The sequence below is a fragment of the Neofelis nebulosa genome, chromosome 14 (assembly GCF_028018385.1).
Source record: "Neofelis nebulosa isolate mNeoNeb1 chromosome 14, mNeoNeb1.pri, whole genome shotgun sequence".
Taxonomy (NCBI): domain Eukaryota; kingdom Metazoa; phylum Chordata; class Mammalia; order Carnivora; family Felidae; genus Neofelis; species Neofelis nebulosa.
In genome coordinates this window covers 81,788,105-81,810,137 of record NC_080795.1, presented here as the reverse complement: position 1 = coordinate 81,810,137, position 22,033 = coordinate 81,788,105, and the positions used below count along the sequence as shown (strand labels likewise).

General features: G+C 66.0%; 1 protein-coding gene across 13 annotated transcripts in view; it reads right to left on the bottom strand.

Annotated features, from left to right (window-relative positions):
- ADGRB1 (adhesion G protein-coupled receptor B1) overlaps window positions 1–22,033 on the bottom strand; it is an 81,059-nt gene that overhangs the window by 41,723 nt on the left and 17,303 nt on the right. For 12 of the 13 annotated variants that reach the window (XM_058699262.1, XM_058699263.1, XM_058699261.1 and 9 more), the window contains exons 3-17: window positions 15,188–15,349; window positions 13,796–13,906; window positions 13,189–13,353; window positions 12,772–12,936; window positions 12,159–12,323; window positions 11,717–11,881; window positions 11,416–11,517; window positions 10,086–10,192; window positions 9,680–9,874; window positions 9,466–9,534; window positions 8,672–8,780; window positions 7,390–7,533; window positions 6,812–6,887; window positions 6,588–6,690; window positions 5,750–5,793 (exon numbers count right to left, since the gene is read on the bottom strand). In XM_058699262.1, the coding sequence (XP_058555245.1) occupies window positions 5,750–5,793; window positions 6,588–6,690; window positions 6,812–6,887; window positions 7,390–7,533; window positions 8,672–8,780; window positions 9,466–9,534; window positions 9,680–9,874; window positions 10,086–10,192; window positions 11,416–11,517; window positions 11,717–11,881; window positions 12,159–12,323; window positions 12,772–12,936; window positions 13,189–13,353; window positions 13,796–13,906; window positions 15,188–15,349 (1,882 nt within the window). The remainder of the gene's footprint in view (window positions 1–5,749; window positions 5,794–6,587; window positions 6,691–6,811; window positions 6,888–7,389; window positions 7,534–8,671; window positions 8,781–9,465; window positions 9,535–9,679; window positions 9,875–10,085; window positions 10,193–11,415; window positions 11,518–11,716; window positions 11,882–12,158; window positions 12,324–12,771; window positions 12,937–13,188; window positions 13,354–13,795; window positions 13,907–15,187; window positions 15,350–22,033) is intronic. The other variant, XM_058699259.1, reaches the window with a different exon arrangement.

Genomic DNA, 22,033 nt, shown 5'->3' with positions numbered 1-22,033 from the left:
GCCTCTCCGAGCAGGCGGCGTTTGAGGCAAAGCACAGCTGGGCACAGATGGGCTGAGAGTCCCGGCTGCCCCGAGGGGGAGGCCGTGAGGGGGCCCGTGGGGTGCAGAGCAGTGGCTGGGGCAGCCGGGCTGTGAGCCGGGGTGCAGGACACTGGAGCTGTCAGCGGGCCACGACCTGGGGACCCGTCCGCCCCCTCCAGCTCCCGGCCCTGCAAGGAGACTCAGCAGCCCCTTCGGGGGAGGGCAGGCCCACAGGAGGGCCCCGCCAGCCCCCTACCCCCCAAGAACAAAGTCAGGGGAGGCTCAGAGGAGGGAAGGGCACTGGCGAAGGGGCTGGGCAGAGTCCAGGGCTGCGGAGGGTGGGTGGTTTCGCCATCCCCTCCCGTCTCCCCCCTGCCTGCCTCCTCTGCTCCCATCAGAAACCAGCCTTCGTGGGAGGAATCCATCTGGGAACCAGCCGCTGACAACGACCCGGGGGCCCTGCCAACTCTCCCTTCCGCTCGCCACCCCCCCCCACCCCCCCGCGGCCTGCCCCTCACTGCTCTCTCCAAGGAAACCAAGGATGGGCGCAAGGCTCTTAAAGGGACCAGGACACACACAGGTGCAGGGACCCCAGGGAAGGGGCCGGGCCCCGGGGCCTGAGTATCCCTGTGTGGCAGGGCCGGGGAGGGGCAGGGGCTGGGGCTGCAGCACAGACCGGCATGGGCCGAGGGGGGGCCCCCGCTTGTCAGACAGCACCCTGGGTCTGCCTCCCCGGCAGACCGAGAGCTTGTGTGTGCAAACGAGGCACATCGGAAGAGCCTGCAGCGGGGTCAGGCTTTAAGACAGGAGCCCCATGGAGCGTGCAGGACGCCGGCCTCTCGGCCAGCCTGTCCCAGTGTCCACTGTGCCGGTTCAGGTGGCAGAGAGTAAGGGTGCCAAGAGCCACCGCACGAGGGAACCCCCAACCCGGTGGGATTCCCAGAGCCTCCACGGCCGATGTGAGCGTGGGTCCCGGAGCTGGGGACGCGGTGGGGGTGGCACCCGGCCCTTCCCGGGGCCCCTGCGTGGCAGGCCCCCAGCAGACACCCCCAAACGCTGGCGTCGCAGGAGGAGCCCTCTCGGAGAGCCCCTGCCCCCGGCCGGCACGCTGGGCCTCAGCGTACCACAAGCAGGTCAGGGCAAAGCCCACGTTCTCCGAGGATCCCACCAGCTCTGACTCTCCCGCTCTAAGTCAGCGACGGCCGAGGAGGACAGCAGCAGCTGGCTCAGGAGCACAGGCCCCAGGTCCCAGGAGGTGCTCCGGGCCTTCGCGAGCCCCCATCACCCCCCGGCCCCCCCATCCCGCGCTCATCAGAGTCCTGAACGGAGCTCTGCGAGAACCCCTCTCTCTCCCTAACACCCCCACTCCGCAGGCCCTCGCTGCTGCCGGGGCCGGGCCGGCGGAGGGCTGCGGGGGACGGCCCCGAGCCACGCTGCTGGCTGAGGTCCCGGAGTGGGCGATCGGGGTCTTTGGCGGGGAGGGCGGGATTCGGCCACATGACTGGGGCTGCTGGGGCAAGGGGGACTCCAGGGGTCGGTCAGGGCCCGTGTTTACAGAGACGTCAGGCGTGGGCGTCGAGCCTTCGTGTGGAAGTGTGTGTAGCTGGGGGCGAGGCAGGTGGAGCGTCTGTACTGTGGGTGGAACCCTCTGACTCATTTTTTCTAAGACAAGCGAGTCACATGGTCAACTGTCGCATGTGTCTGGAGGAGGCGGTGGCCCTGCAAGCATATGACACACGTTTTGTTATATGTGCACAGGCATGAGTGATTTCAGATAAGACACAGGGGCAGGGCTCAGAGCGACCAGGGTCAGGGCTCAGCACGCGAGCAGGGTCAGGGCTCAGAGGGTGACCAGAATCAGGGCCCGGAGTGTGACCAGGGATCAGGGCTCAGAGTGTGACCAGGGTCAGGGCTCAGAGGGTGACCAGGGGTCAGGGTTCAGAATGACCAGGGTTAGGGCTCAGAGCAACCAGGGTCAGGGCTCAGCACGTGAGCAGGGTCAGGGCTCAGAGTGTGACCAGGGTCAAGGCTCAGAGTGACCAGGGTCAGGGCTCAGAGTGTGACCAGGGTCAAGGCTCAGTGTTTGATGAAAGTCAGGGCTCAGCAGGTGACCCGTGTTAAGGCTCCATCTGTGATCAGGGCCGCCGGGCTCAGTCTTGGATCGAGAAATCACTCTCTCTCAGCTGTGGCCACTGGCTCCCTCTCCCCCAGGCCCCCACCCACAATCCTGCAGATGCCTGGCACTCTTTCTCATCCCGCCTGCACACACAGGTCCATGCCAGCACAGACTCAATTCCTGGGCACACGGGTGGAAGTGGACCGGGGCCCCTGCCCTGGACCCTGTTTCAGGTCACCTAGGAAAACCTGGGCTCTCGCGAGCCCACTCACGTGGTGAGGAGCCGCCCACCCGGCCATGGAAGGAGAAGGTGTCCGGGGCAGAGCAGAGGGGGACCCGGGGGACAGAGCCAGCTCCCTCCAACCCCCACCCCCCCAGCCTCTGACCCTTCCCCGTGGGCCCCGGCTGCCCAGTCCTGGATCAGACGCCTCAGCTCCCCACCCCGAGCCTTCAGCTGAGTCACGGGCCTCTAGGAGGCTCGGCTTCCTCAGAGGTGACAGGCACCGTCACCCAGGGCTCCCAGGGTCGTGCCCAGGACCAAACAGGGAGCGGTGTGCAAATGCCATCCTTGGGGTCCTGGGTCCCCGGGCACAGATGTGATCCCAAGCATCCAGAGGTGACCAGGGATGGATGGGGCACATTGGAGCAGTGGGCAGGCCCCCCCACAGCTGAAGGAGGACGGGCAGGTGGAGTTCACGGCCAGAGGTGAGAAGTGGGGACCTGGCCACAGTGCTCTCCCCGCTCCCACCCAGCTCCTACCCGTGAGCGGGCGGACTCTGGCCACAGGATGGGAAGCCGGGGCTCCGGGAGGGCGGGGGGGGTCTGCCCCAGGCCGCACAGCCACACGGTCCTCCTTGGCTGCACGAGGGCCCCCGGGACAGTGAACTGGACATACTCTGGGCTGGCCTGACCTCCCACAGCCTGCTGTCCAGGAAGGGCGAAGGGGATGAATCCCACCAGTCTGGAAAGTAATTTACTTCCCAGAGCTTAAAACTGTCCAGGGACTGGACGCCAAGGAAACAATCAGAAATGTGGGTGCAGCTGTCCGAGAGGGTGCGGTGTTTTTCCGGAGAAAGCGGGAGGCCCCTCCAGCGGGGGTCAGTCATGTGCCCCGGGGGCTGCAGGTGGCCTCTCAACAGCCCCCGGGGAGCAGGCTTCTAGCTGTGGGCAGGGGCCAGGCGCCATGGACTTGAAGTCACAGCACAACCCCACCGCCTGCAGACGTAAGGCTCTGGGGGCTGGGGGGGGGGGGGGCGCAGGCCTGTGGGCCCCACCTCAGTCCAGTCAGACACAAGAGGCTGTGCTGCTTGTAAAACTCGAGAAAAGCAGTGGGACAACGACCAGAGCCAGAGTGCCAACTCGCCAGGGCTACAGGTGACCCAGCCCCCACTCAGGCCTGTCCCCACGCCCCAGGCCCAGGGCAGGAAAGGCCGGTGACGTCTGCCGAGTGGCCCTGCACGCCCCCAGAGCAGAGACCTTGCGCGGCCTGTCCCTTTTGCCAAAATGCCTCTCTCCAGGCACCCACATGCACATGCTGTGTCAGGCCTCTGCTCAAACATCATCTCCTCAGAGAGGCTTCCCCACCTGCCACCAGATCCATCTGGCTTTGCTCCTTGGCATGTGGCATGACCTGACATTTTCATAGGAATCGATACATTCCTGCTTTGCTGTCCGTCCTCATTGGAGACAGGACAAGAGGACAAGGCTGAGGGTACAGCCGTGTCTTTTCCACGGTCAGTAATCACTGGAGGATGGATGGGTGGATAGGTGGGTGGATAGGTGGATGTATAGGGATAGATAGATGGGGATAGTTGGATGGAGGGATGGATGGGCAGATGGATGGATGGATGGATGGATGGATGGGGCTAGCTGATGGATGGGGATAGATGGGTGGGTGGGTGGATGGATAGATAGATGGCAGTGGATGGATGGATGGATGGATGGATGGATGGATAGATTCGGATGGATGGATGGGTGGACGGATGGATGGGGCTAGCTGGATGGATGGATGGATGGATTGATGGATGGATGGATGGGGATGGATGGGTGGACAGATGGATGGGGCTTGCTGGATGGATGGATGCATGGATAGGTGGATGGGTGGATGTGTGGGTGGATGGATGGATGGATCGATGGATGGATGGATGGATGGGGTGGATGGATGGATGGTGGATGGATAGATGGATGGATGGATTGATAGGGGTGGATGGGTGGATGGATGGATGGATGGATGGGGATAGATGGGTGGGTGGGTGGATGGATAGATAGATGGCAGTGGATGGATGGATGGATGGATGGATAGATTGGGATGGATGGATGGATGGATGGATGGATGGATGGATGGATGGAGATGGATGGGTGGACGGATGGATGGGGCTAGCTGGATGGATGGATGTGTGGATGGATGGATGGATGGATGGATGGATGGATGGATGGGGTGGATGGATGGATGGTGGATGGATAGATGGATGGATGGATGGATGGATGGATGGGGATGGATGGATGGGGATGGATGGGTGGACAGATGGATGGGGCTTGCTGGATGGATGGATGCATGGATAGGTGGATGGGTGGATGTGTGGGTGGATGGATGGATGGATCGATGGATGGATGGATGGATGGATGGGGTGGATGGATGGATGGTGGATGGATAGATGGATGGATGGATTGATAGGGGTGGATGGGTGGATGGATGGATGGATGGATGGGGATAGATGGGTGGGTGGGTGGATGGATAGATAGATGGCAGTGGATGGATGGATGGATGGATGGATGGATAGATGGATAGATGGATTGATAGGGGTGGATGGATGGATGGATGGATGGATGGTGATACCATCTCGACAACTTCCATAGTTCCTGACACAACCACTGCCACAAACTGGCACCACCCTGTCTGTTTTCCAGTCACCTGCTCTTCCTGGCCACACCTCATGTGCCACCTGTACCTTCCAAATTCCATGTTTTTGCTCAAGTTATGCTTCTGCGTCCCCTCCTCTGCCAGGCAAACCTGTCTTACTTTAGTGTCAGCTCCTCCGGGAGGCTTCCTGACCTCCCAGGACACACATTTATCACCACACCGCCCAGAGCACAAGGGATCACCGCACATACCCCCAGGCGCAGGGGACCAGGCTGCACACACTCATGCTCCTGGCCGGCCTAGGGCAGGGGTGCAGGGGAGCCTAAGAGAAGGTGGTGCCAGGGCTGAGAGAGGCAGGTGGTGGCGGTGTCATCCAACTTCCTGACCATACCCTCCCCAGCCGGGGAGGCCTAGCTGCCCCCAGGCTCACCTGGCCCACCGGGATCCAGCCACCAAGCTCTCTCCCGCACCATGTGTCCCCAGTTCTGACCCTCCTCTGGAGGCTGCTCCCTCTCTGGGGCCTTTGCACAAACTCTTCCCTGAGAGGGCTGGGAGGCAGGCTGGGGTGGGGGGCTCCAAGCTGCCTCAGAGCCAGACCTGGGCAGTGGGGGATCATTCAAGACAGACGGACGGGAGGACACGGCCTCCAACCTGAAACCGCAGCCCTCCCCTGCGGGTCAGCGCCCCCCCCCCCCCCCAGCCCCGGTCCACCCTGGAGGCCCCCCCAGGCCACAACGTCCACGTGAACTTACACATCTGTCTCGTCCCACAGGATACAGGTCTGGTTGGTGGTGCCCTGGGGGAGAGAGAGGAGTCAGGGTCATGTGCCCACCCTCCAGGCCCCACCCAAGGTCACTGCTGGGACCCACCCCAGGCATGCTAGGCGGGTGCTGGGACTGTGCGATTGCCCCAAGAGGTGGAGTTTGAGGAGGAGGACACTGAGGCCCAGAGTGGGGAAGGGACTGGCCCAGCCCCCAAGCCCAGCTGCATGGCCTTGAGCAGCTCTTGTCCCCTCTCTGAGCAGCTCCCGGCAGCAATGGCTGCGGTCCGTCTCTGGGTGCCCAGGCGGCCAGCCCAGCTTAATACAAATGGTGGAAGAGGGAGACCCCTTCCCAGGGGCCCTGAGGGGTAAGCGAGCAGGAATGAGCAAACGCGCCTGTCCTGCAGGCCTGGCGTGCCAGCACTGGGACCACGGAGGTGAGAGCGGCAGGGTCCGGGGCCCTCGTGAGGGGTGGTGCGCTCTAAGCACTGGTGGTAATTGTTCAGTTCTCAGCCAAGCCTCTAGCTCACATCTGATAAGGGAGAGAGCCCAGGCACAGAGAGGTTGAGCAACTTGCCCAAGGCCACACAGTGGGAAAGAGCAGGGCTGCAGGAGAGGACTGAAATCTGTCTCCCACACAAGCTCGCTGTGTGAGCCTGGGCAAATCGCTATACGTCTCTGAGCTGCAGTTTCTCCTCCCTCGTTCAGGGATCAAAGCGGCTCTCCCGCGAGGCGGACATGAGACCCAAGGAGGCCGTGGGATCCCCCTGGGATCAGGTGGGAGGAATCAGGCACGCGTACACAGATGTACACGCGTCAAGGGCACTCACGTTATACACGTGGGCGAACTCGATCTCCAAGGGCGTGAGCAGGGAGCGAGGCGGGGGCTTCACGGTCACCGAGATGACCTTGGAGTTCAGCACAGTCGTGTTCCTGGGGCAGAGCCAGCAGGCCGCGTCAGCGAGCCTTCCCCGAGACCCAGGCCCACCCCGGAACGCCCCCCGCAGGCCCACACCCCTCGCTCGGCCCATCCCTCCCAGGCTGGGCCCCCCACCTCTGCAGGGCCAGGAAGCTGCCCAGGTTTCTGTAGAGCACGGTGCCCACCACGAACACAGATGAGTCGTCAGCCTCTGGAAGAGGGCGCCGCGGTCACCTCTCCCGGCCGCCCCCGCCTGGACCTTGCTCCGGCGAGGGAAGTGTGTGTCCCCAGGCGGAGGCCCGGGCTCCTGGGTCATGTCCACCCCCATCACGCGCACAGCGCTGCAGTCGGAGAGCTGGGGTGGCTGCCTAGGTCCCTCTAAGTGACCCCCGAGGGCTGGGGGCGGGGGGCGGGCAGGGTGGGCCTCCCGTCCCAGGAGCCAGAGTGGCAGCTGTGCGCCTCCAGGCGGACCCCTCCCCTCCCTGCGGTGAAGGTCCCTGGTCCATTCAGCAAAGGTTGTCTGGGAGCCTCCAAATGCAGGGAGGGCAGGGAGGGCTTCCTGGAGGAGGTGCGACCTCAGGAACACGGAGAGGAAACGACTACTGGCCTGGTCCTTAAGGTGGCAGGCCAGACTCCAGAAGGAACCTCCCGGGGGGGGGGGGGGGGAGGTGAGTCTCCCGTAAGGGCCCCTCCCGCAGCCTGGGGCCCCTCACCTGCCAGCCCCGTGGAGAAGACACTCTTGGACACGGTGACCCTGTCCTCCGGCACCTTGGCCCAGTCGCCCGTGGCCCGCCAGCCCTTCATGGGGAAGCTGATGTCTGTGGCTCCGCTGGCCGGGAGCTTGTGGATGCTGAGGACTGGGCGGAGGGGACGGCCAGAGACATGGGGACGGACGGACAGAGGCGGAGGGCAGTTACACGACAGGGGCCTTGGCCCTGGGGAGCTCCCGGCTCAGAGCGGGCACCAACAGGGGCAGCTTTCCCGCCTTGTCCGAGCCCTCAGACAGCCCCCACCTCCCACCCCAGCGGGAGCCCCCCGCCACTGTGAGGACCCAGGCTTGGATGTGGCCCCCAGGGCCCCAGGAGGGGTCGAAGGCGGCTTCTGCAGTCAGGCCTGCAGCCACGAAGGGGTGCCCGGGGGGCCGGGTCCCCTAGGGGCCCCCCTTCCTCCCTGGGAGGCTGGAGCCCGGGTCCCCTCCCTACAGGCTCTACAGAAGGGGTAGGAAGAGACCCCACCTCACAGGGCATCCCTGGGGGCCGCATGGCACACCCGGGACGGGGGTGGGGGGGTCCCGGTGTCTCCAAGTCCCCTTCATCCCGGCCCACTGGTGTCGGGTGGACGCCTGCTCCCCTCACCCCGCACCCCGGGGCCGGGTCGGGGCCCCCGCGGAGCTGCCCTCGGCGGGTGTGGGGTGAAGGGGGAGGGCCTCCGGGGCCAACGGCCTCCGCCACGGCGCCCGGACGCCTGGGCCTTCGCCCACCTCCGGGCCCGTCCCCCGACAGACACCCACCCCCGCGGCCAGTTCACACCTCCGTCCGTGCCTTTGTTCACATGGGGCCCCCTGCCCGCGCGCCCGTGCCCCTCCAGGCCTGGCTACCTGCCTGGGCCCTCCTTCACCTGTGGGGCCAACTCTGGGGACCAGGGCGTCTTCCCTCCATGAGGACGTGGGGACAGATGGGGCCCACTCTCTGAGTGCGCAGTCCATGGAGTATGGGGTGTGTAGGTATACGAGGTGCGTGGGGGTTGGGGTGCATAAGGTGTGTGGGCATGTGGATATGAGGCGCGTGCGTGTGAGGCGTGTGGGGTGTGAGGCGCGTAGGGGTGTGCAGGTGTGAGGCGTGAGGGGTGACGACGGGCACAGCTGCGGCTGCGAGCACAGCTCCCGATACCCCTCAGGCGGTCAGGGGCGCGGGGCCGCCTGTGTGAGGGCTGCAGGGAGGCTGCCGGGCCCGTCCCCGTAGACGAGGGGACGCAGGCGGGAGGGCCGGGGCTCACCCAGGTTGTCTGTGACCTGGTACGCGTCCCGCAAGTCCTTCATGCGGAAGCCGATGACGTCCACAAAGTCCTCCACCAGCCGGAAGAGCTCCTTGGCGTTGGGGCCCATCTGGGGACCGGGGGGGGGGGGGGTGGCGGGGGGCCCAGAGCAAAATGAGGGTGTCCCGGAACACCCCGCGCCCGGCCCGGGTCACACCCTCCCGTCCATTCGCTCTCGCATCGGTGGCCCCCTCTCCGGGGTCCCGGTGCTTCTTTCCCGGTGCCCGGACGCTCCGGACCCGACTCTGGAAGCAGAGCGGGGTGTCCGAGCACCCAGCACCTCTGCACCAGCACCTCTGAGCACCCAGCACTTCTGAGCACCGGCACCGTTCTGTGGAGTGGAACCTTGAGCCCGGGGGAGGGGGCTGCCGTGCTGGCGGGCAGGGGTCCAGCCCGGGGAGACCGGAGGGGTCCCCGGACACCCACGCCCCCTGCGCTGACTACTGTCCTGGGGTCAGTCCAGGAGGAAGGGAGGCTGACCCTGTCCCGGTGGCCCTGACTCACGCCACGTGGCCCACACGTTTTCCCACGCCCACCACTGAGCCCACGAGGTGAGCTACCGTCCCCTGGCGGATGGGGAGACGGAAGCTGGGCGGGAATCAGCTTCCTCAAAGTCATGCCGGTGCAGAGGCCGTGCTGGGACGGGAACCCAGGCCACCACCCTCCGCCCCGCTAGCCCGGGCCCCAGGGAGGGAGGAGACACGCCCGTGCCCACCCTGCTGCCGTGACCGCGGGGCCCAGACTGGCATCCGTACCAGCTGGGCCTCCTCCCACTTGTCCCGGTTCTCCTCTGCCAGCAGGTTGCTGATGATCTGCACAAAGTTCTGGAAAGAAGACGAAGAAGGGCCAGTGAGCCGAGAAAAAGCGCCGGAATGTGGCTCGGCGCGCGAGTGGGGTCGGGGCTCTGCAGGGGGCCAGGTCGGGGTGCTCCCCCTTCGTCCTCCCCGAGGCTGCCCTCGGGGGCCCCACCTGCGCGTCCCCGGGGGTGGGGCTATAGTACGCCCTCCGGAAGATCTCCGTCATGTTCCTCAGGACGTCGATGGTGGAGAGGAGGTCCCCGCTGTAGCTGGTCCCGTCCTGGGAGATCTCCACCAGTGTCTGGATGACCTCGGAGACCCCCTCCCCGGGCAGCCCACGCTGAGCCTTCGCCAGGTGCTCCCGGGTCTGGGGAGATGGAGGGCGGGTGCCACGAGTCTGCAGGATCCGCCCGGGCAGGTACCGAGGACCCCCACGCCCGGGCCCTCTGCAGCCCCCAGCCCGTGGCGCCAGCTGACTCGCATCCGCGGGGCAAGCCACGGGGGCCACGGGGCCACGTCTGGGGTTAAAGGGCGGCGGAGTGCCGGCCAGGGCAGGAGACCCCAGCGGCCACCCTCACCATCATCTGGATGTTCCGGTAGTCGATGGAGACGCAGCGGATGTAGGTGGGGGGCTCCCAGTAGGCGATGCCTTCCTCGTCCAGCTCACAGCGTCGCAGGATGAGGCCTGGAGAGAAGTGGGTCATCTCTGCCTCCAGCGCAGGGGGCCCACCCGCGGCCCCCCGGCACACGCCCCTCCCGCCCCGGAAGCAGGGACTCGCCCACGGCCTTCCACGGAGAGCAGGGCCAGCACGCGGCCCGGCCTCCCTGGTCCTTTCCTTCCACACAGGTAGCAGCGGCTCCTGAAGTCAGGTGCCCGGGACCCCACGTGCACGGGGGCAGAGCGGGAGCGGGGCCTCTCCTGCAGCCCCCCCCAACCCAGAGACCCCGGAGAGCCAACGGCCTGGGTCCCTGCCCAGCGTCACCCACAGAGCACTAGAGGCCTCAGAAGGCCCTGATGGCCCGTCGACACTGAGGGGGCACCTGGCATCAGTTGTGACCCAGAACTTACTCCCAGGAAGTGGCCAGGGACCTGGGCATGGCTGCGTGTCCAACAGTGATGGCCCCAAAGAACTGTCACGACCCTGTCACCTGGCAGGAGCCACTGGGTGGGAAGGGACCCCTGTCCCACAGCGTGGTGCGGGATCACGAGGGGGAACAAGGTCATGGGGGCAGGCAAAAGGCCAGAGGTCACACCCCCGGGACCTGTGTTTTCTTTGCTTCTGTGAATTTGCAATAGGCTACCAGGAACGTGCAAACAAAACAGGAATGGGACCCCACCGTCGCCTCCACCGCTGCCCCCGCCCCGTGTGGACCCCTCTACCGCTCGCTTATGACAGCCCTGTAGGGAGAGCCCCAAACACCCTCCTTTTGTAGAGAGAAGAGGGAGGCTCAGAGAGGTCACGGCACTTCCTAAACGTCACACGGCACACAAGGGTACGCAAAGTGCCGCGCTCCTTCAAACAAGAGGGGAAAGACCGCCAACCCCTCAGGGCGCTAAGCCCCTTCCCCTAGGAGCACGCCCCGCTTTTCCACACCCCCCCCCCAAACCCTCCACAAGAACGCATGGGGGTTAAGGCTGCTGGCTTCCCACGTATTGGCCCAGCAAGCCCAGGGCAAGTGCGGTAACTTCTCTGCGCCTCAGTTTCCCACCCATAGCTGGGCACCTGCGAGGGGCACGATGTGCAGTGGGTGCGGGTGCCGTCTCTGGGTGAGCGCTCCGGACACCACAGCCGGCGGCGGCGTGGCTCCTGGCCGGGCCGTCCTGGCTTCCGTGTGCCAATGGAGCTGCCTGGGCACGGCCTGCAGGGGCCCCTCAGGGCCTCGCAGGGTGGGACGGGAGTCCCTCACCTGTGGCATTGCGGGGACACCGGACCGCGGCCACCTCTCCTGCCGGAGTCTCCTTCCAGATCACGGTGCCGAAGTTGTCCTCGTCACAGATCTCGTGGGGTTCTGCCAGGGGCCGGAGGCAGTGGGTGCGGGAGGGCGCGGGGAGCGGGGCCGTGAGCGGGGCGGCAGGCTCACGGAGGGCAAGACCCCTCCGGAACATCTGCCGTCCGGGGTTGTTCCCGGCAAAGCGAAGCCCCAAGCCCACCCGGTCGCCGGGGCGCCCCTCCCCCAGAGCCCCGTCGCAGGGCAGGAGGACCCTCACCAGGGCACCGCTGGGCACTGCACTGCCGGTACTCATCCTGCGGGCCCTGGCACGCTGCTCCCCCGAAGAACGGACCGGAGCAGAGGCGCTCCCTTCGCTGCGTGCCGCCCCCGCACGTCACGCTGCAGCCGCCCCACGATGCCCAGGTCTGCCACTTCCCATCCACTGCAGGGCACGGCCAGGCATGAGGGCACACGGGTGGCGACCAGGCGGGGACAGGTCCAGGAGTCACGGGGAACCAGGGGTCCAGCAGCAGGAAGCCATGAGGAGAAGAGAAATTGAGACCGGGGGAGCGGAACCGGAGCTCAGCTTGGCGCAGAGGAACGCAAGCGCCTCCCGGGTACCAGTCCCCACGGCCACCCCCGTGTCCCACGGACCCCACCCCCCCGTGCCTCACGCCCTTCAGGCCCCCCACCCGCAGGCCCCGGGGCGGGACCCCGACCTGGGCACTGCTGCAGGAAGCAGTCTCGAGTCTCCACCCAGTGGCCCTGGCACTCGGCGCCCCCGTAGGAAGGCCCGTTGCACTCCCTGGTGCGCTGCTGCCGGCCCTGCGAGCAGCTGGCAGAGCAGGTGCTCCAGCTTGACCACTCGTTCCAGTTTCCGTCCACTGCCCGGCCCGGGGGACGAAGGGGACAGGAAGCCAGCGTGAATACCCAGGGCCCCACGTCCAGCCTGGGCCACGGGTAAGAATGCCCCCGTGGTCTCACCCCACACCAGGCCTGGGGCACAAGTGTGAACACCCCTAGGGGCCTACCACTCCACCGTGCATTCTGGGTCATAGGTGTGAACACCTCTGGGGCCCACCACACCGTCACGAAGCCTGGAGCATGAGCGTCACCACACGGGGGGCGGGGGGGGGGGGGGACACCATCCCAACGCCCATGACACGTGAGTGAGAATCCCCTAGGGTCTCCAACCTCTAAGCAACCCAGCAAGCTGGCCTTGGACTCCCGTGACCCGGCCCTGTGACCTGCGCCAGTGGTCCAATGGGCCCTTCCCCACTTCCTTTTCTCCGCCGCCCAGCCCCCCGCCCAGCTCCCCCTTCTCTCACCTACCAGGACACAGGGCAATGTTGCAGAACTTGGTTTGCTTCTCAGGGCCCTCACAGGGGTTGCCTCCAAACTGGGGGGGCCGGCAGGTGCGCGTCCGGTCCCGGAAGCCGCGGCCGCAGGTGCTGGAGCAGAGGCTCCAAGGCGACCACTCATCCCAGGCGCCGTGCACTGCGGAGGGGACCGGAGGGCGCCCGCCGCTGGGCTCAGCAGCCCCGGGGAGGGGGGTGGGGGGGTGGGGGTGGGGGTGGGGGTGGGGACGCGGCTGCCCCGCCGCCCCGCCCCCTCCCAGCTGCTCCTCCCCCACCCGCCCCGCCCCCTCCCAGCTGCTCCTCCCCCCGCCGCCCCAGCTGCTCCTCCCCCCGCCGCCCCGCCCCCCCAGCTGCTCCTCCCCCCCGCCGCCCCGCCCCCTCCCTGGCCCACCTGGACACACCGCCGAGTTGTTGCACAGCCGCTGCTCGCGGAGAGGCCCGCTGCACTGCGTGCTGTAGGAGGAGGACACGCAGAAGCGCGTGCGGGTCTGCCAGCCCTCGCCGCAGGTGCTGGAGCACACGCTCCACGGGGACCACTCCTCGGCCGCGGGGTCGCCTGCGGGCCCAGACCGACATCCTCGCAGGCCTGCGGCTGCCTCTGCGCTGAGGCTGCGCTCAGACCCCCAGGAGCAGGGCCGCCGCGCTGGGCAGCGGGCACCGCAGCCAGGCTCCTAAGGCCCTGGGATTCCAACCCGGGCTGACCTGCGGGACTCGCCGTGTCCCCTAAAAGGCTGAAAACCCCTGGGGGCGGCTCGTGCCCTCTCTGGGTCCGCGGGATCCAGCCCCAAACAGACCCCTTCGCCTCACACCAATCTCCGAAAGCCGACAAGGGCCTGGCACCCAAGAGGTTGGCCTAATGGTCAGTTGTCAACGTTATTACTTAGAATTAGCAGCAACTAATAACGTAGAGTATCTGCCCAAAGACCCAGTCCCCGAAACCAACCTTCCCCACTTTACGGTGTCTTAGTCCAACTAAAACGGCCCATCCCGCGGCTCACCTGTCTGTGGGGACGGGAACCCGAAGTGCTGCAGCTCATCCCCCAGCTCCTCGCGCCGCCGGGCATCCGTGGACCGCAGGGACTGGCTCCGGGAGCTGGTGCCACCCGCTGCTGCAGGAGCGGCTCGGGTCAGTGTCCAGGCCACAGCCTGCAGCACCGACCCCAGAATGCGAGAGAGGCGCCCTGGGCCCTGTGGCCTTCAGTCCCTGGCCAGGCTTGCCACACCAGGGCTATTTTGGCCCCACTGGACAGCTGGGAAAGCTGGAGCCAGGACAACCCCGGCCTGACACCAGCCCCTGTCCGGTCACCATGAGACCCCTTCCTGTGGCTCCCCTCTCCCCCTTCCTGTACCCCGTCCCTCTCTTCCCCCTGGGGTCCACCTGCAGGACTGCTAGTCCCAGCGGCTGCTGCCTTCTCCTGCTCAGCGTCCCACCAGCGCCCCTGTCTCCCGTGGCCTGGCCTCCCGACACCCCAGAGCCCTCCCCAGGTTCTTGAGATGAGCTCCTCTCTCCAGGAAAGGTTCGTCAGGGAATAAACCACCCGAAAAATGACAGTGTCATTATAACTTGATTTAACGTTATGGAAGCGACTAAAATATGCATAAAGACATTAGAGCCTTATTACAGAAATTCATTCTGGAGTCAGGATAAGGCTGGGGCCAGCAGGTCTGGCCAGGGCTCCTCGGGTGGGGGAGAAAGGGGCAACCCCACAATCAGCCCTCCCGGAACACCCCAAAATTCCCAATCCGCTCGAATCCGAAGAAATCTCCACCCAGTTCCCGCCTAACTCCGGGCGGGGTGGGGCGGGGCAGGTCCCACCCCTCCTCCTGGACCTTTAGCTCCCTGGTCCTGGCCCTGCCTGCTCCGGGACTCGGCCCCGCCCCTGGCTAGGCTCCACCTTCCTGGCCCCGCCCCGCCTCTTTCAGGCCAAGGCCCCACCCCCACCCGACCTTGCCCTGGGGGTTTCCGCTACCTGGTCCCACCCCGCCCCGGTCTCCACCCTCCCCTCCCTTGGGCCCCGCCCCGGACTCCTCCCTCCTCCCCGGGATCCTCCCCAGGCACCCCCCCCACCCCGCGCGTCCGTCCCCTGGCCCCGCCCCGGACCCACTCCCTCCCTACTCCTGGCCCCGCCCCGGGCTCCTCCCTCCTCCACGGGTTTCTCCCCTGGCCACGCCCCGAGCCCCCCCTCCCCTCCCCTGGCCCCGCCCCGGCCCCCCACCTTCCTCTCTCCTAGCCCCGCCCCCGGCTCCCTCCCTCCCCGGGCCCCGCCCCGGGGCCCTCCCTTCTCTCACCTGGCCCCGCCCCGGTCTCCTCCCTCACCTGCTCCCCCCGCGGGCCCCCTCCCTCCACGCGGCCTACCCAGCCCAACCCGCCCGCGCGTCCGCGCACTCACGGCCGCAGGCCTTGCGGTTGCACAGACGGCCTTCCTCCAGCACCCCCTCGCAGCCACCGCCCTCGGTGCCGGGAGCCGGCAGGCAGGTGCGCGTCCGCGTCTGCAGGCCTCCCCCGCAGTCCCGCGTGCACTCGCCCCAAAGGGACCACAGCTTCCAACCACCTGGGAGGAATCAGAGGGCGGGGGTCAGGGCCAGGGGTGGGACAAAGGGCTGGGGTGTCTTTCAGGGAGCGACCTCTGGGAGTGTCTGCTGGGCGGGAACCTTGGGCACAGGCCACCACCCCCTGCCCTCCCCCAGCACGGAACACCCGCAGGTATGAAGCCAGCAAGTCCCCGGCTGTGGAGGCAGGGCTAGGAGGCGAGTCCATGGCCTGTGAAGCAGAGGCAGGCAGGGACAAGGAGGGGCAGAGGTGCTGGGGTAAGGGTCTGCTCTGGGGGGATGGCCTTGGGGGCCTGGTGTCCCTCTGGGGTGCCAGGCCTCTGCCCTCCAGCTCTCTGTGTTCAGGTACCTGTGCCAGGGTCTCTACTGGCTTTGAACCCAGGTCCCCAATGTAGGGGCTGGACACAGAGCTGGAGCCCCAGGGGTGTCTGAAGAATGAATGAATGAATGAATGACACCCCTGCCCACCCCAATGGCTGCCTTATAAGCTTCTGGTGATAGGCCCTAGGGCAGCAGGGGCCCTCCTTCCTGGACACACATCTTCAAGCCCTGTTGGATCCCTCCCCATGGTCCTCAGTACAGTGTTCCCGGAGGCCCCCACCCCTGGCCACGACCTGTGTGCTCTTTCCCTCACCCCGCGCAAGGACACCAGAGGAGACCAATGTCCCATAGCTGGTGGCCGCACTGGGGCAAGCCTCCCCCAGACCTGACCTGGCTGGCCTCTGGCTGCTGACGGACCCTGGGAACAAAGGCCTCCACACCCCTCCAGCTACCCCCTGCTCCGACCCCAGCCGCCCCCTTTCAGCCTCTGTCATGAGCCTCCTTCATCTTTGCCCTGTCCCCCACAAAACTCAGGACCTCATTTCCCTGCGGGGCTGAGCCCCCTGGTGGCCCTAGTGCGCTAAGGGCACTGGGCAGGAGAGCCTCCAAGCACTGGGGGCCGCCGAGGGGCGGGCGGAGTGTGGAGGCTGCATTGATGGGCTGAGGAGGGGGCTGCTTCTGTCCAAAGGCCATGCTTAAGGGGCCCAGACGCCCCCACTGCACTGGACTGTGGCCACCGCCATCTCGTTTGTCCTCAGGGGCGCCAGGGCCCCCTCACCCTCAGCGAAGCAGGATCAGAGCACGCTCAATAAGGGTAACCAGCTTCCCCAAGCACCTCCTGTGGGCGGGCACCCTGACCTCACACCCACTTACGAAGTGGCCAGGGAGAGGACATTGCCAAAGCCCAGCACCGGAAACTGCACTCTGCACTCGGGCTGGGCCGCTGCCCCACCCCACCCCACCCCACCCTGCCTGCCTGCCTGCCTGCCTGCCTGCCTGCTTGCCTGAGGCTAGAGCAGGGCAGTCGGGCTGGCCAAGGGCAGGTCACACTTGGCCTGTCAGAAGGGCCCCAGGTGCCTCTTGGAGTCTGGTTTTATCTGTGGCTTAGGGAAGTAGGCCCTGCCACATGGGGAGAGAATGAGGCCTGCGGGAGACCCCGGAGGACAGGCCCCAGAACAGGGGCTCAGGGCGGGGCAGGAGTGGAAAGACCAGGTTTATGCGGTGCCCCGCCCCCTCCCCCCCAGGCTGACCCCGGGATGGTCCAGTCCATCCCACCCTGGCCTCATGCATCTCATCTGAGGACAGTAGGGGGGCTACTTCCCAGAACTGAGTACGTGAAGATAAATGGCCCACAAGGGCTCGGAGAGGGAGGGAGTGGGCAGACGCTGGGGTCAGAGTTGACCGAGAACCCACTTTGATTTGTAGCAAACTTGTCGGGTGCCGATCCGTTCCCTAGACGGCCACTCTTAAGGTGCTGGCCACCTCCTCGTGGTCTGTGTGCCTGGAATGGGAACCGACCAGCAGGGGGAGCCAGGGGCAAACACATGGGAGGCACAGGCCGAGGGCACCGCGTCCCCCTGGGCCCAGAGAGGCAGGCCACGCCTGCCAAGGGCACACAGCGGTTAAGCCTCTTGTCCTCCAGGGCACGCGGGCATGTCGGTGCTGGATGGAAGGGGAAAGCAGGTCAGCTAATGCATCCAGACCACAGGGACCAAGCCCGAGGGGCTGGCTCAGACCTTAGCCACTGCCCCTCAGCGGGCAGGCACGGACCCTGCTCGCTGGGGCTTATACACCGTATAACACGGGGCTCCCAGATGTGCTGTGGGGGGGCCTAGGAAGGCACTCTCCAGGGCCACACGGTGGGTGCAGGGCTGCGTTTTTCGTGGTGCCTTGCCCTAGGGGGCAGAGGGGCCTGGTTTGAGCCCCTTCTTGGGGTCTGGGACAGATGCTCTCATCGGTCACTGAATTCCCACAAGGGACACTTCGTGGGTCTCATTGTTCATATGCGAAAACCAAGGCCCAGCAGAAGTGGAGAGGTGCCCGCGCCCCCCAGCGTCCCCCCAGCGAGGAAGAGACAAATGGGAATTGAGCCAGGCTGTTGGACCCTACAAGAAAGGTTGCTCTTCCCCCAGCTACTGTGGCCAGTTCCCCCCAGGGGACGGACCTCCTGGGTGGGGAACTCTGCCCCTGCCTCTGCCCCTCCCCTGCCCCGTGGGCTCTGTCTATGACAGGTGCCTCAGCACAAGGAGCCTTGAATCCCAGCCCAGCTGGGAGGCAACTTGCAGCCCATTTACGGCGGAGGAAACTGAGGCTCAAAGAGGGACGGTCTGGGCTGCCGGGGGGGGGGGGGGGGGGGCTAGGGCGAGGCCACCGCCGGAGGGTCTGCCTGGAGGGAGCCTGAGCCTCGGAACATGGACGGAGCCAGGGTCTCAAGTGCTGGGTAAGAACCATAAATACGGAGGATAGTACCTCAATGCCACTTCCTCTCAAACTGCAAATCTCCTGTGAGGACTCCAGAGAGGTGGGGCTGGGGGGCCCTGGGAGAGGGGTGGGGAGCCCCCAGCATGGCCTCCGCAGGCACGCGGGTGAGCGGCTCAGGTCGGACAGTGGAGGCCGACCGGACATCTGGCCCGCACGCGGGGGTCTCGGCAGCCTCACGCCCCCGCCGCTGGGTGGGCCGGACGAGGAGGCCAAGCTACCTCCCTGGACCAGGAGAGGGGCCGGAACTGAGCCCATAATCAGCCTCCAAAAGCCCCCCTGTGCCTCCAGATGAAGGCCGCCTGCCAGGACTGACCACGAGCCCCAACCCAAGGCTCCAGGCCTCAGTGCTGTCACCTGCTGAAGCTATCCCGTCCCGAACCGCGGACCCAAAGGAACAGAGAGCGCTGGAGTTCAGGGGGCCGGGCCTGGTCACAGGGTCAGGGGGCGTGTCCTGCCTGTCCCTCCTGGCTGCCCCAGCCCAGCCCCCACAAGGAAGCCTGAGTGACGTGGAAACTGGCAGTGGGTGGGAGAGAGAGGGTGTCCAAGCCAGGCTAATTGGAGGATGCCACTCGGTTCCCATGGCAACTGCTGCAGAGCTCAGTCTTTCAGGATAGACTCAGGTTAGGCCTCAGCTGCCAAAGCACCCACTATTTCAGGGCTGGTTACCTTGGTGACCCAGGTGGTGAGGATGGGGGGAGAGGGGGTGAGGAGGAGGGGGTGCACCGGGAGAGGCTGGGGAGGGGGGGGCCACCGGCTCAGAGGACAGACTGGCCCCAGATCTAGCTCTGATCCTGGTCCCACACTGATTCCTGGCCCTGATCACACACTGAGCCTTGATCCTCATGACAGATTAACTTGTGATCCCGGGCACAGGATCCCTGCTCCCCCATCACGTTTGAGACCTGGTCCCCGTCACACACTGGTCCCCAACCTTGGCCATACCCTCACCGCTAATGAACACTCAGGACATGGAAGCTGCTATTTTTGTTGTCATTTTTATTTTTAACGTGGGTCCCCACACACGGCTGATGATGTTTGTTGAGCGAACACGTCCGCGACAGGAGTCCCCGTGTAAGCACTCCTGGCCCCTCAGCGCTGGGTGGCCACGGTGTTCCTGGGCTGAGTGGGCTTCCAGGGGCAGCGGAGGAGTGGGCAAGGCTGGGGGGGTGGGCTGCCCCTCCAGGCGCGGAAAGAAGCCCCCATTCTTCCCCACTCAATGCCCCTCTGTCTCAAAGCCTCATTTCCATCTCATTAAAGGATGAATGGGGCCAATTAATGGCCGCCAGGCAGCCTGGCCACCCAGGAGAGAGGGCCGGCGAGGGGGCTCCCGGCCTCCTTCCCACCCCGGTGCCCCAGCCTGGAGGCTGTGGTCTCCCCAGCCTCGGCTGGGGATGGGGGCGCTCCCCCAGCTGGGCCGCGCCGACTTCCGGGTTCCCCAGGCAGGCGGCCCGTGTACTTCCCGTCTCTTCCAGCAGAGGGCTCCCCAGTCCGGCACGTGGGGTCAGCCCCAGGCAATGGCACCTGCAGGGCTCCCCAGGGGCCCACCGCACAGTCCAGCTCCCTGGGAGGCCCCTGCCCCCGCCTCCCCCACCAAGTTAGGGCCCATCCAGGGGCACCCAGGCTCCTCCTCTCCGACCCTCGCGTGGATGTGCAAATGGGGACCACGGGGGACAAGACATCTCTCTGATGCCCCTCCCCAACCCAACCCCCGTCCACCGGCCCCTCACCCCACACGGCCTGACACTGAACTGATCCTCCAGTGGGGCCCACAGCTCCCCCTGCGAGGGCCCGAGGGGCCAGCAGCCCACAGCACTGCGGCAGGTGCCGTCAGGCCTCAGGACAGGGCTGAGAGCCGTGCCCACGGGCCACTCCCCGGGTAAGGACAGGAGGGCTCCTCCAAGCACGTGCACTAGAGGCACCACCTCCTTTAGCCTCGCACAGACCCGGTTCGTCTCAACCCGGATCACAGAAGGGAAGCTGAGGCTTGCCTAGGTGGCCGGCTTGGCCGCGGCTGCAGGGTTACATGCTTTCTCGTTGCTTCCCTCTCGCGGTCAGGCAGGCGTCCCCTGTCCCGGGGAGCGTGTCCTGTGAAAAGCCTGGTGGCCGAGCCCCAGCTCTGCCCTTTGGCACTGCGTGGCCTGGACACACTCCCGAGTCCAACTGACCCCCGTCTCGCCATCTTTCCGGGACATGGGACCCAAGCAGGGCCGTACCGCTAGGCATCCCTGGCATCCTGGGCCGGGGGAGCGTGGGGGGAGCGGGGGGGGGGGCTCTGGCCTCAGGGGGGCTCGTCCTGCTGTTCCATCTGGAATGGGCATTGTCTACGACGGGGCCTGAAACCTTGTTTTCCCGGAGTTTTATCAACTGGCCCTTGTGCACTGTCCCTGCCACCCCCCAACCTCCAGAGACATCTGGAGACCCCATTCTTGCACCCGAATCCCACACCCAGCCTCCTTCTGTAGCCTGTGGACCCCAGAGAGGGGCTCCAGACACTTCTTCCCAAGGGAAGTTGGGGCGGACCGAACTTCGGGTTGGGACAACTCCCGCGCCCTGCAGGGGTCATATGTGCCACGGCAGGGGCCACCCCAGCTGAGCGTGACAGGCCTGGAGGCAGGGCCGCGTGGCCTCGGGCGGGTCTGGCTCCTCCGCCCAGTGCCTCAGTCTTCCGGCGCCCGCACACGGCCCGGGACCTGCACGCCTGGACCCCACTCCCGTTCCAGCCCGGCAGCCCCGGCCTGCGCGGGCACGCGGAGGCGGGGCGCACACACACGCGAGCACAGGGACACACACAGGGACACGGACACACACACGCGCGCTCGCTCCCAGCCCCCAGGATGCTGCTCTTTCATTATCTTACGTGTTGCTTCTGCAATAAAATTCTTTGATTAAAACATGAATATTTAAAACAGCCCTTGAGAGAAACGGCCCCATCTCACCAGAGGTGGAAAAGCGCAGAGAGAGACTACGGGAAAGAGACGGGGGCACGGGACACGGGAGCCGGCCCTGCCCGAGAGACCCTGGAAAGGGGTGGCCAGGCGGGCAGCCGGCCGGCAGCAGGGAGGAGAGGGGACAGTTGCTCTGGCCTGAGGAACGCTCACTGGCTCGGAGGCGTGACGTGGCCATGTGGCGTTTGGACAGGCCAGGCTGGGGGAGGGCTGAAAATGGGCCACGGGCTGGCCAGGCCGCCTGCTCGCTCGCAGCTCAGCCGTGCACCGCCTTCTTGGGGCGCAGATGGAGAGGACGTGCCTGTCCCAGCCTCCCCTGGCCAGCGTGAGGGGGCGAAGCTCCCTGGGCACCAGGCTCAGCAGACGAGATCTGGGGTCTGGCACCTGCCCAGCTCGGCTGCAGGCCTTGAGTGATCGCTGTACCTCCTGGTCCAAGCGCCCCCACACGTGCGCACGCGGCCCTCCCGGAAGAGATTATTGTGGGCGAAGACCCCGGGCGGACCACCAGGAAGCCATAAGCCGGCTCTGACGTCAGCCTACCCCTTCCAAGCTGTGTGACCCTGGCTGCTGCCTCAACATCTCTGTGCCTTATTCTTATTCACCAGCGCTCATCAGGTGCCTGCTGCGTGCCCGGTGCTGTTCCACGTGCCGGGGGTTACGTGGGTGACCGCGGCACACACCCTGCCCTGTGGTGCTTACAACCCGGCAGGGACAGAGAAGGGGGCGCGGACCTAACAAATAGAGGAAATTCTCAGTGCGCGGTGGACAGAGAAAGGGACACAGTGTATGGGGGCGGAAGGGGGGGCTCCGGCTGCTGCCATTTTACACAGCACGGTCAGGGTTTGTTGAGAAGGTGATGTCTGAGCAAGGACTTGAGGGAGGGAGCCCCGAGGGGATCTGGGGAAGAGTGTTCCGGGCAGAGGGGACAGCCAGTGCAAA